The 12,887-nt window shown below is 45.9% G+C and overlaps 1 protein-coding gene across 1 annotated transcript; it reads right to left on the bottom strand.

Annotated features, from left to right (window-relative positions):
- Positions 1-7,976: 7,976 nt before the first annotated feature.
- On the bottom strand, positions 7,977-12,636 carry LOC144593100 (transcription factor Sox-17-alpha-A-like). The gene is made up of 3 exons (XM_078398556.1): positions 12,593-12,636; positions 9,913-10,209; positions 7,977-9,295 (listed from the first exon to the last, which is right to left on the bottom strand). Exons 2-3 carry the CDS (start codon positions 10,205-10,207, stop codon positions 8,382-8,384), a joined length of 1,209 nt encoding a protein of 402 aa, XP_078254682.1. The 5' UTR covers positions 10,208-10,209; positions 12,593-12,636; the 3' UTR covers positions 7,977-8,381.
- Between the last annotated feature and the right edge of the window lie 251 nt (positions 12,637-12,887).

Here is a 12,887-nt window from a genome sequence, read left to right as displayed (position 1 = left end):
CTTAAAGCTGTGCCCTCTAATATTTGATATTTCCATCATGGGAAATACGTTTTGACAGTCGTCAATGTGAAGTGACTGTCTATCCAATCTATACCTCTCATAACGTTATATATTTAAACCAGGTCTCCGCTCAACCTCCGGCATTTCAGAGAAAACAATATGTCTGTCCAATCTCTCCCTGCAGCTAATACCCAATAATTCAGGCATCATTCTGGTGCTTTCTCTGTGTCTTTTGCACCTCCTCTGCATCCTTTCCAAAGATTCCACATCCTTCCTGTAATGTAGGAAAATAACTGCAGATGTTGGTACAAATCGAAGGTATCACAAAATGCTGGAGTAACTCAGCAGGTCAGGCAGCATCTCGGAGAGAAGGAATGGGTGACTTTTCGGGTTGAGACCCTTCTTCAGACTGATCAGTCTTCTTCAGTCTGAAGAAGTGTCTCAACCCGAAATGTCACCCATTCACTCTCTCCTAGATGCTGCCTGACCTGCTGAGTTACTCCAGCATTTTGTGATACCTCCTTCCTGTAATGGGTCAACCAGAACTGCACACAATATTCCAAATATGGCCTAAACAATGTCCTATAAAGCTGCATCATGACTTCCTGACACTTGTGCAGGTATGTAGGTTAATTGGCTTGGAAAATGTTTTAAAAAATTGTCCCTAGTGGGTGTAGGATAGTGTTAAAGTACGGTGATCGCTGGGCGGCATGGACTTGGAGGGCCGAAAAGGCCTGTTTCCGGCTGTATATATATGATATGATATGATATAGTCAATGCCCCAACCAATGAAGGCAAGCATACCATGTATTTTTTACCACTCCACTTACAGGGAGTTATGGACTTAGACCCAAAGATCCCTCTATGTCATTATTGTCAAGGGTCTTGCTATGAATTGTGTATGTCCCCCTTACAGGCAAACCCCCAGAGTGCAACTCCTCACACTAGCTCAGATTAAACCCCAACGGCGATTTCTTCACTATTTCTGGAGCAGATCTATATCCCGCTGTATACTTTGCCAGCTTCCTCCAAATTCAGAATACCAGCAATCTTGGTGTCATCTACAAACTTACTAACCAACCCACCTAAGTTTACATCCACCTTATTTATGTATATATCATAAATAACAGAGATCCCAGCACAGATCCCTGCAGAATCTACTGGTCACAGACCTCCAGCCTGAATATTACCCTTCCAACACAACCCAGTCTTCTATCAGTTAGGCAGTTCTGAATCCTTATGACCAACTCACTGTTACACCCATGCACCTTAATCTTCAGTATCAGCCTACCATGGCCGACTTTATTAAAAGCCTAAATAAAATCCATGTAGACAACATCCACCATCCTATGCTCATCCATCACCTTTGTCGTCTCCTGAAAAGCTTGATCAAGCTCGTAAGCGTGACCTGCCATGTACAAAGCCATGTTGAGTGTTCCTAATTAACCAAATGGGAGTAAATCCTATTCCAAAAAATCCTCTCCAATAGCTCCCAACCATTGACGTGAGGCTCACTGGCCTATTATTCCCTGGATTCTATATACTTCCCTTCTTAAAACAAAGGAATGTCATTAGCTACTCTCCAGTCTACCGGGACCTCACCTGTGGCTGGAGAAGCTGCAAATATCCTCATCATGGATACTGCAATCTCCTCTCTTCTCTCTCACAATAACCCATCAGGCCCTGGGGATCTATCCACCCTAATGCTCTTCAAGAACCTCAACATCTCCTTCTTCTTACTCTCAAATTGCCCTTGCATATTGATAGAAACAAAGAACTACAGATGCTGGTTTATACCAAAGATAGACATCAAGTGCTGGAATAACTCAACGGGTCAGGCAGCACCTTTGGAGAAAGAAAGGATGAGTGGTCAGTCGGGACCTTTCTTCAGACGAAGGGTCCCGACCCAAAACATCTTTCATCCTTTTTTCTCTAGAGATGCTGCTTAACCCTCTGAGTTACTCCAGCACTATGTGTCTCTCTTGCTTTTTAGTATTCTATGTTTACGGTGAACTTCATGTTATCAAAACAAATAGGTGGAAACATGCACCAGTAATCAAATAAGGATGACTTCCAGAGTGCATATTAATGAACAGGCCCACAGGGAGCACCTGAAGGCAACTATTACATCACAGAGACTTAAATGAATTCTGAACATCTAAAGCTTTCCATTGACTAGTTTCCCCCCCTCCCCCCCCCCCCCCCCCCCCATATGTTCCTGCTGTTTATGTTTAGTTTGACTTTTAAATTGAGCTTGTTGGGAGTGAAGTTCCCAATCCAGCTCTTGAATTATATTCTGCTGGTATATTGATAGGCATAAACAGTGCAGCATTTACACAAGAAATATGCTAAAATGCATCATGTATAATTTATGTTTACTTTAGCTAAAGTTGTCAACCTCCTGATACATCCCCATCACACCTCCATGCTCCCACTCATCGGGCGTTCCCCTGAATGCTTCAAAATACTTCAAAATATCCTGCCACCCCACCCCATACCCACACCACCACTCTCTCACTCGTAATGTCACCTGCCCATCTAAATGCTTGCTTCTCATTACATTTAATCGTGCTTTCATTCATACAAACTCAAACCCGCTTCTTGTATTGAGGATAGACACAAAATGCTGGAGTGACTCAGTAGGTCAGGCAGCATCTCTGGAGAAAAGGAATAGGTGATGTTTCGGAACCCTTCTTCAGACTTTCCGTCCCGAAATGTCACCTATTCCTTTTCTCCAGAGATTCTGTCTGACCCGCTGAGTTACTGTCTAGGAAGGAACTGCAGATGCTGGTTTACGCTGAAGATAGACACAAAATGCTGGCGTAACTCAGCGGGACAGGCAGCATCTCTGGATAGAAGGAATAGGTGACATTTCGGGTTGAGACCCTTCTTCAGACGGAGTTACTCCAGCATTTTTTGTCTACCCTCGGTATAAACCAGCATCTGCAATTCCACACCACGTGGTCTGACCCTGCTGGGTCCTACTGCTCCTCCCCTCCTACAGGGACCCTCAGTGGGGGTTCCACTGGTTCTTTCCCTTCCCCTTTTAGCCAGGTGGCCCCAGCTGCTCCCCACCCACACAATAGTCCTCATGCCCCCTCCTCTCTGAATACCCACCATCGCCCCACCAGACATCGCCTCGGCCTCCATCAACTCACCTGCCTTCCTCCGACCCCAACCCCCACCCTTGCCGTGTGTTCACCATCCCCCCTGACCTCCCCCTTTCGGGTATAGAATGGTCTGTCCTCAGCAGGGGCCTCACCTTTGTTCCCCTCCGCCCCCACATCAACGAGTTCCGGGTCCGCCACGATGTGGAGCTCATCTTCCGTCGCCTCCGCCTCCGAGCCTTTTTCCATGGGAAGGAGTCCTCACCTCCCAGTGTTGACCCCTTCTCCCATCTCCAGCGGAACCCCTCCTCTTGGACTCCCCCGGCTGGCCCTCTATCATCTTTAGACCTTTTCATTTCTAACTGCCGGCAGGACATCAACCATCTCAACTTTTCCACTCCCCTGACTTACTCCAACCTCTCCCCCCCCCCCCTGAACTTGCAGCCCTCCGCTCACTCTGCAGCAACCCCGACTTTATAATCAAACCCTGCCGACAAGGGAGGTGCCGTGGTAGTCTGGTGCGGTGACCTCTACCAGGCTGAGGCCAGACGACAACTCTCAGACACCTCCTCCTACGTATCCTTGGACCATGACCCCACCGATGAGCACCAGACCTTAATATCACACACCATTTCTGATTTCATCACTTCCAGCTCTCTGCCCTCTAAAGCTTCCATCCTTATCGTTTCCCAGCCCCGCAAGGCCCAATTTTATCTTCTCCCCAAAATCCACCAACATAACTGTCCTGGCAGACCCATTGTTTCTGCCTGTTCATGTACCACTGAATTCATTTCCACATACCTCGAATTCATCCTATCCTCCCTGGTCCAATCCCTCCTGACCTATGTCCAAGACACCTCACATGCTCTTTGTCTCTTCAATAACTTCCGTTTTCCAGGCCCCCACTCCCTCATCTTTATTATGGATGTCCAGTCACTCCACACCTCCATCCCCCACCAGGAAGGTCTTAAAGCCCTCCGTTTCTTCCTCAACCGTAGAACCAGCGAATTTCCATCTACTAATACTTTCCTCCGCCTAGCAGAGCTGGTCCTTACCCATAACAACTTCTCCTTCAACTCCTCCCACTTTCTCCAAATCCAAGGTGTAGCTATGGGGACTCACATGGGCCTCAGCTATGCCTGCCTCTTTGTAGGGTACATCAAACAATCACTGTTCCAGGCGTACACTGGCCCTATCCCGGAACTCTACCTCCACTACATTGACGACTGCATCGGTGCTGCCTCCTGCACCCATGCAGAACTCACTGACTGCATCAACTTCACAACCAATTTCCATCCTGCACTCAAATTCACTTGGACCATCGCTGATATCTCCCTACCATTTCTCGATCTCATCGTCTCCATCAAAGGAGACAGACTATTGGCCGACATCTACTACAAACCCACTGACTCCCATAGCTATCTAGACTACACTTCTTCCCACCCTGCTTCCTGTAAAGACTCTATTCCCTACTCCCAATTCCTCCGTCTACACTGCATCTGTGCTCAGGATGTGGTTCTCCATACCCGGGCATCAGAGATGCCCTTATTCTTTAGGAAACGGAGGTTCCCCTCTTCCATTATAGATGAGGCTCTCACTGGGGGGCTCCTTCATATCCCACAACTCCGCTCTTGCTCCCCCCCCCCCATTTTTAACGACAGAGTCCCCCTTCTCCTCACCTTCCACCCCATCAGCCGTCTCATACAACATATAATCCTCCAACAATTTCACTATTTCCAACGGGATCCCACTACTGGCCACAACCTCCCATCTCCACCCCTTTCTGCTTTCTGCTGAGACCGTTCCTTCCGCAACTCCCTGGTCAACTCGTCCCTTCCCACCTAAACCACCCCCTCCCCAGGTACTTTCCCCTGCAACCGCAGGAGATGCAACACCTGTCCCTTTACCTCCCCCTTCGACTCCATCAAAGGACCCCGACAGTCTTTTAGGTGAGGCAGAGGTTCACTTGCACCTCCTCCAACCTTATCTACTGTATCCACTGTTCTTGGTGTCAACTCCTGTACATCGGCGAGACCAAGCGCAGGCTCGACGATCGTTTCGCTGAACACCTCTGCTCAATCCGCCTTATCTTACCTAATCTCATGGCTGCTCAGCAGTTTAACTCCCCCTCCCATTCCCAATCTGACCTTTCTGTCCTGGGCCTCCTCCATTGTCAGAGTGAGGCCCAGGGCAAATTGGAGGAACAGTGCCTCATACTGTATTTCGCTTGGGTAGCTTACACCCCAGCTGTCTGAACATTGACTTCTCTAAATTCAAATAGCCCTTGCTTTCCCTCTCTTTCCATCCCCTCCCCTTCCCAGTTCTCCCACCAGTCTTACTGTCTCTGACTACATTCTATCTCTGTCCCGCCCACTCCCCTGACATGAAGAGGGGTCTCGACCCGAAACGTCACCCATTCCTTCTCTCCAGAGATGCTGCCTGTCCCGCTGAGTTACTCCAGTATTTTCTGTGTCTATCTGCAATTCTTTCCCACACATTGTACCCGCTTTGTATTGACAGGTTGTGCGGTATTACTGATCAATGAGTGGAAATAAAGATGTCTAATAAGGTCATTTATTGTTTCGTAATGGCATCTATCGATGGTCTGTCAAAATTCCTTACCTTCCATTTGTGTATTATTATTTGAAATTCCATTTTATATTATTATTTGGAATCACAGCTAAACTGATCGAAGCGTTGTCGACCGGAGTTGTAATCTCTTCCGACTGCGATTTACCCTTTGGCTACTTTAGGATTTGTTAAAACAACGATTAGCAAAATCGGAATTAGTTAAATAACCATCTTAATACAGGGTGGGTCTGTCCATTGCAATATCGAGCCAAGTACGAGGCAATTTATAACTCCTGTTTTCCTTTAAGTTAAAGTAAGACATTTGCGGTTCCAGGGACAGCTGGGGACGGGGAATAGTCGCTAATGACTTTCAGTGGACTTCCCTCAGCCAGGCAGAGTCTCAGCCTAATGAACAGTCGGGCATTGGACTGGATTTGAAAAAGAGCGCTTATCTTACTGCTTAATCTAGACTGCGTTCGTCGAAACTAAATTGAAACAACTCGTTGAGGACAATACAAAAATGAGAGATGGCGAGATATTATCAAAAAAAGAGATTATATTTGGGCGGCACAGCGCCGCAGCTGCTGGAGCTGCTGTCTGGTCGTCCTTGGTATCCGGGCTCCATCCCCACCTCGGGTGCTGTCGGTGTGGAGTTTGCGTGTGAGCGTTCTCCCTGTGACCTCCTGCGTTTCCTCCGGGTGCTCCGGTTTCCTTCCAGCTCCAAAAGACATGCGGGTTTGTAGGTTAATTAGCCTCCGCAAGTTGCTAAGTTGCCAAGTGTATAGGAAGTGGATGATACATTGGAATAACATAGAACTAACTAATATGAACGAGTCACTCGGCTGGTCGGCGTGGACTCTTCGTTTCCATGCTGCGTCTTTCAATTCAATTTGACCTTAAAACATCACACGCTTTTTGAATTCTTACAGTACTTTCTACGGAAGAGAATTGACTGTTCAAACTCAGCCGAAGTGAGTCACACACTGGTCAATGCTGTAATCATAATTTGCCAAAACTCTTTTGGCCATCTCACGCTTTATACGATGTGAGCAGGTGTTACACAGCTAAACCGTTTCATGTTTGTATTCTCTGATGGTCAATCATCTGCCATGCTTATATTTACTTTCTAGCCCAAATTACCCATGAATGGCAAAATTAAATGAATTTAGTGAACTCTTTTAACTCATTAACAATAACAGTGGTCTGTAGGTTTGTCGTGGCCCATCTTCCCAGGCCGTTCACATTCGCGATGTTGACGTGTTTTTAAACAGTTGATTTAAACAAGTGCTGGAGTAACCCAAGCATGTCAGGCAGCATCTGTCGAATGGATGAACCGACGACGTTTCAGGTCGGGACCCTTCAGACTAGAGACGTCTTCAGGAATTTGAAGAAGGATGCCGACCCGAAACGTCGCCTGCCTTTCGCTAGATGCAGCCTTGTGTTTTACTCCATATTCCAGCATCTGCAGTTCCTAGTGTCGCCGATGTACATTGAATGGTCTATTTAACCATCGGACCCGCGCGTTTCGCCGACTTGTATTAGATTTACTTTTGACCATAACAATTCATTTAAAGGAAACTAAGTGACTTTTACCGTGCATGCTCTTTAGGATCAGTGGTCAGGTCACAGTGAAAATATATATATATTTCAGATACTTATAAAGCTTAAAAGATTTATCCGATCCTGTAAGTGTGTGTGGAAAGAATAATAAGTAAAACAAACTATTGGAAGATCCTCTTTCTTTGATCATCGTTGCTGGCTTTAATCTGTCTTTTTGCATATCTTTCATTCATTTATTTTCTATGGACCTTTTCGTATCTCTTGGTACCCTCTCCCCTGACGCTCAAGTCTGCTGAAGGGTTTCGACCCGAAACGTCACCTATTCCCTTTCTCCAGAGATGCTGCCTGACCCGCTGAGTTACTACAGCAATTTGTGTCTATCCTGGAAATTTTGTTCAACAGAACGACGTGTTAAGCCAAATAAATTCAAATAGTTCCAATTTGCTTGCAACGCACGTTTGACAAAGTTGAAACAAATCCTAGCCTTTGCTTGAAATCATAACGTTGCGCTACGCCTTTCTTGTTGTGACGAGAAAAGGAGGATTTTCGGCGCTGCCTGGGGTTTTTTTAACTACACACGTGTAGGAAGGAACTGCACTGAAAACCAAGAAAATACACACAGAAAAAGCTGGCGTAAACATGTTAAAATCATTTAACACAGATCCCACGTTACAAATGCAAGAGTCTTGGTTTTGTAATGTTCAAAACTTTATTAGCTAGTAATAAAAAGTGCAAAAAAGTACAAAAAAACATTCTCATTTCAATAAGAAATTAAATATTTACATAATGATTGCTGAAGCAATTCTGGTCCAGTACAAACTGCTCGTGAAGGAGATTGAACAAAATTTCCCCCATTATTAGAAAATAAATTCCAAGAGATAAAAATACAATTGTTTTAAGGTCATTGTGGTTTTGAAAGATTCAAACCAAAAGCCCACCGTGTTGACCTGCATCGCAAAATGAAAGCAAAGACAGTTTAAATATACAATCTTAAATTAGAGTAATTTTTCTATCAGGCAACATTTTGCAAAACACCCTGAGGTTAATTACAATTTTTTAAGGAAAGCATTTTGGTTTTAATACTGTCGATTTTTTTTAATTTTAATTTTGCCCAGTTCTTTAACAAAGCGCAAAAAAAGTCCATTATGCCGAAGTGAAATTGGAGTAGTACATGGCACTACTGGCATCGGAGAGGACAGAGGAAATCAGGTTGCTCTCCGCAGAGGTTAGTCCGTTCGGGGTTGCTTCGGGTGCATTGTAGGCAAGTCCTGCCAGATCAGGTCGTACGACCGACGTGAGGTATTGTTCGAACTCATTGCGATCCACTTCCGCCAGCAGGTCTGCCTGGCTGAGATGCTCCAGGTTGTCCACCCGGTGCGGTTCAGGGGGTGGGGAGAGTTGGCCGACGTGCAGATTAGGGGGTCGCTGGCCGTTGGGCGAGCACAGCTGGCTGTAGTACATTGCTACCATGTTATGACAAGAGCTGAACATGCCATGGAAGCCACTGTCGTGTCCCATCTGATCATCCTGGGCAACCCCCAGCTCGGCTCTCTGCCTACGAAAGAGGGCAACTTGGTTTTCCTGGGAAGAGTAGTCGGGATGCTGGTGGTGGTGATGGTGGTGGTATCCTGCGCTGTTCCCGTAAGGCATTATCTGACAATCTTCCTGTACGTGCGGAGGGAAGAACACAGAATTTGCCTCCAAAACGTCCAAAGGAGAAGTCTCGGGCGTTGGCAAGCCGAAACTCTCCATGCTGGTTGCCATGGTTTGCGCTTCTCTGTAGTGGCTGAGCTGCGGGATCTGGCTTTGGATGCAGTAACCGGTGTCGTGGTAGGACAGGTTTTGGTTACAAACGCGCCCCTCGCTGCCCAGTTGCTGCTCGGAGATGCTGTGCATCAGAAGGCCCGTGTCTACCCGCTTTATTCTCTTCACCTGCTTTCTCCGCCTGGGCCGGTATTTGTAGTTGGGATGTTCTTTCATGTGCTGGACCCGAAGTCTCTCAGCCTCCTCCACAAAGGGACGTTTCTCAGGCAAGGAGAGGCTTCTCCACGACTTCCCTGCAGGTGCAGAATGCAAGCGAACGGTTAAAACACGATCGAATACATAGGAAGTTTACTCAGTAGGACAAATAGTATAAGAAAATAACTGCAGATGCTGGTACAAATCGAAGGTATTTATTCACAACATGCTGGAGTAACTCAGCAGGTCAAGCAGCATCTCAGTCTGAAGAAGGGTCTCGACCCGAAACGTCGCCAATTCCTTCTCTCCTGGGATGCCGCCTGACCCGCTGAGTTACTCCAGCATTTTGTGAATAAATACTCAGTAGGACAGTCATTACTGTAATGGATCAAATATTTCACATTTGCCACCTATCATTCCGGACGCCTATTTTTTTACATGAATACTGCGCAGCTTTGACAGCCCGATACCACATTTCACCCCTATAAAGAAACATCGCCTGTCCATTTCCACCCCAGATGCTGCCTGACCCGCTGAGTTTTTGCACCCATCTGTGGTGTCCTGCTGCAACTATTTGTGTGCATTCATATTATTCACGAGAGCGTCAGTTTCGTACACTCCCCCTCCCCTCTCCACCGCTACCCATCCCCGGTCTTATCTTGGGGTAAAGTATCAGTGAACGCTAGATCTCCCTGCACCTAGCGGCATTACTCACCCAGCATCTTGCTCAGCTCGGCATTGTGCAGGTCCGGGTTTTGCTGCGCCAGCCTCTTACGCTCGTCTTTAGCCCAGACCATGAAGGCGTTCATGGGCCGACGGATGCGGCTTTCAGACTTGGATCGGTTGCCGGCATTGCTCGCCTGATCGGCAGCGCCGCCGACCTTGCTATCGGCGATAGAGCTCATTGATTCAGCCCACTGACAGGATCCCATCGTCGGCAACATTCCGGTCATGTTACACCTATTCTGAACCTGGTCGTCACTGGCGTAACCTGCATCAGGGCTGCTCATTCCTAATGGAGTGGAGTGGTGAAGTTAAAACGGAGTTGACTGCTTTTCTTCGCAGTGATTAGACAGGTCGCGAATAGGCGGCTCGGCTCGGCTCGGCTCAGCTCAGGAGCACACGCACAGACTAACTCACCGCCTCAAATTCTCCACTTACAGATGCTGCTAACTTTTTGGCAACCGGGCTTGATAAATACAATAGCGACCAATGAGAAGCTACAGGGCGGGACTTTCCGGGAAAGGCTGTGGATGCCGATCGTTAACTCCCACACACACCAACAGCTCCTCCCTCCCTTACCCCAAACTCACCCCACCCCGATACTGCAGTCCTCCAAATGACTTTAACAATTACTTCTTGTGGAGATTTTCAAATCTCTCCAAGCTGCTGTTAAAACCGCTTTGACCCAACAACGTGCTATCATTGTCTGTCTGATTCAAATCAATGCCTTCACGAAAAAGATATCGCGGCCGTTTGTTGAAACCCACTTTGGTGAAACTAACACCTGAGACTTGAATCTTCCTAAAATACGTTTCTGTCCAAGCGCCCGGCAAAGCTGATCAAAGCTGATGGCAAAGCTGTTATTCGCGATGCAGCATGTAAATGTGTATCATCGGCCGACCAATGTACCAAATTAATGTCTGCTCTGACTCTATTTGATCGCGGGACATGGATGTCGCCGGTGATGCCGGCATTTATTGCACATCCGTAACTGCCCCGAAAACGATGAGGCAACTAAGGGTCAACCCCATTTGGCGGTCTGTAGTCACAGAGAGCCAACCGCGTAAGAATGGCAGACTTCCTCCGCTGAAGGACATTGACGAACCTGATAAGTTTTGAGATAATCCAACAATATCAAGCTAAATGTGATACAGCACGGAAACAGGCCCTTCGGCCTAACTTGTCCAAGACGCCTATGGAAGCTAATCCTATTTTCCCATATCTCTCTAAACCTTTTCTATACAGATGTCCTTCCCAATGTTAATTTTTTGGCCGCACGTTCCATATACCCACCACCCTTTCAATGAAAAATTTGCCGCCCGAGCCCGTTTTAAATCTTTCCCCTCTCTCTTTAACTCCATGCCCCCTAGTTTTCGGGAATGTGTAACTAATGAAACGATTAAACTAGTGAATCGGTGAAACCAAAAATCAATTGGAAAGCCAGGCGAAGTCGAAATAGAGTTAAACATAATTTCATCTCCATTCTTCCTCATACTAACCCCATATGCATTGAATCTCTTAATATTAAAAAATATGGTTATCCTTGTTTTCACTACAATCAGCATTTGAATCTCCATAGCCATCTTCAGTGGATAATTCCAAGGTTTCGCTACTCTGGGTGAAAAAAAATCCTCTCTTGCCCTCATTTCAAAGCTGCTTCCCTTGGTTCTGGCCAACCTAGCCACAAACTCCGCGCCTACCCTCTCAAGACCTTTTACATTTGTACATTTACGTTCCCGCTGAGTGGTTCAATCAAAGTCAGGATGGTGCGATTTTATAATGCCCGAGGAATATGATGCATTTAATAAAAAATCTACTTTCCATTTCACCTTCCTCCCACCTCACTTCCCCCTTGCAATAACTTTCTGGGTATTTAAATCTGAGTATTCCCAATGCTCAGAAACAGACAGACAAATTATTTTCAATTACTTCTGGGGTTTTGGACACACTAAAACGATTTAGAATCACCATCTAGATTTAACCCGAAATGTCGTAACTACAGTGTCTTCAGTCTGAAGAATGGTCTCGACCCGAAACGGCACCCATTCCTTCTCTCCAGAGATGCTGCCTGTCCCGCTGAGTTACTACAGCTTTTTGTGTCTATCTTCGGTTTAAACTAGCACCTACAGTTCTTTCCTACACATGTCCTCGTTGGAGTCAGTTCCGTTAATTAAACTGAAGTATTGTATTATTAATTCACCTTCCGAAAATCCGGCATTGAAAGATGAACTGAACTTTCGTTCCGATATTGAAGACAATTTGAGGTTAACGATTTCCCTACAAAATACAGAGCCCGTCTCTAGGGTCAGCACCGGATTATTTACGACGGTGACAATGAGCATTTAGCTATGTTACCACACCTAGAGCAACTGTCTTTAAGGCTTTTACTTTCAATGTAAACGTTTCCCATTTAACGTTAACGGGATCTTATTTTGACAAGATCGAATCAAATCAACTAATTAGACGTCTGATGAGATCGAGGGTTTTCCTTCTAAATTTGATTTAGATGATTAAGCAGAGTTTTCTGTTTAATGGTAGGTGATGCGATTTGTTGCCATTGTCTAAGTAGATCACGGAAAAGTCAATTTAAAAATGCTCTCGGGAGTGTTTATTGTCCATAAAGGGAAATTTAAAATAAGCAGCATGTTTTATCCCTAATTACTGATAATTACCTTGATCTGAGCCACACTGGGAAACGCTAATGTTGGGACTTGGTTGACGGGCACTCTTCCAAAAATCTTTCTCTTTTCGATGTGCAGAAAACCTTGAAATAAATTACATCTCCTTTAGCAACGTGCAACATGTTTTTGTTCAAAAACACACATGGGACAGTTAACCTGCTTATGTTAGAATATTGCTTCCATGAAAAAAAATGATCCACATTCTTAGCGCTCTCGATTAATGTTGGCAGTGCGCCGTGCATTGTTGTGGTGTTTTTGTTTCGTTTATTTGGTGTAGTGCTTTCAA

The sequence above is a fragment of the Rhinoraja longicauda genome, chromosome 4 (genome assembly GCF_053455715.1).
Source record: "Rhinoraja longicauda isolate Sanriku21f chromosome 4, sRhiLon1.1, whole genome shotgun sequence".
Lineage (NCBI taxonomy): Eukaryota > Metazoa > Chordata > Chondrichthyes > Rajiformes > Arhynchobatidae > Rhinoraja > Rhinoraja longicauda.
This window is presented reverse-complemented; position numbering and strand designations above follow the sequence as displayed.

Bases quoted from the DNA above. Each gene is read 5' to 3' on its own strand.
- LOC144593100 (XM_078398556.1), bottom strand. From the start codon at position 10,207: ATGAGCAGCCCTGATGCAGGTTACGCCAGTGACGACCAGGTTCAGAAT. The intron at 9,296-9,912 runs GTGAGTAATGCC...CTGCACCTGCAG, and splicing joins CGAGCTGAGCAAGATGCTGG to GGAAGTCGTGGAGAAGCCTC.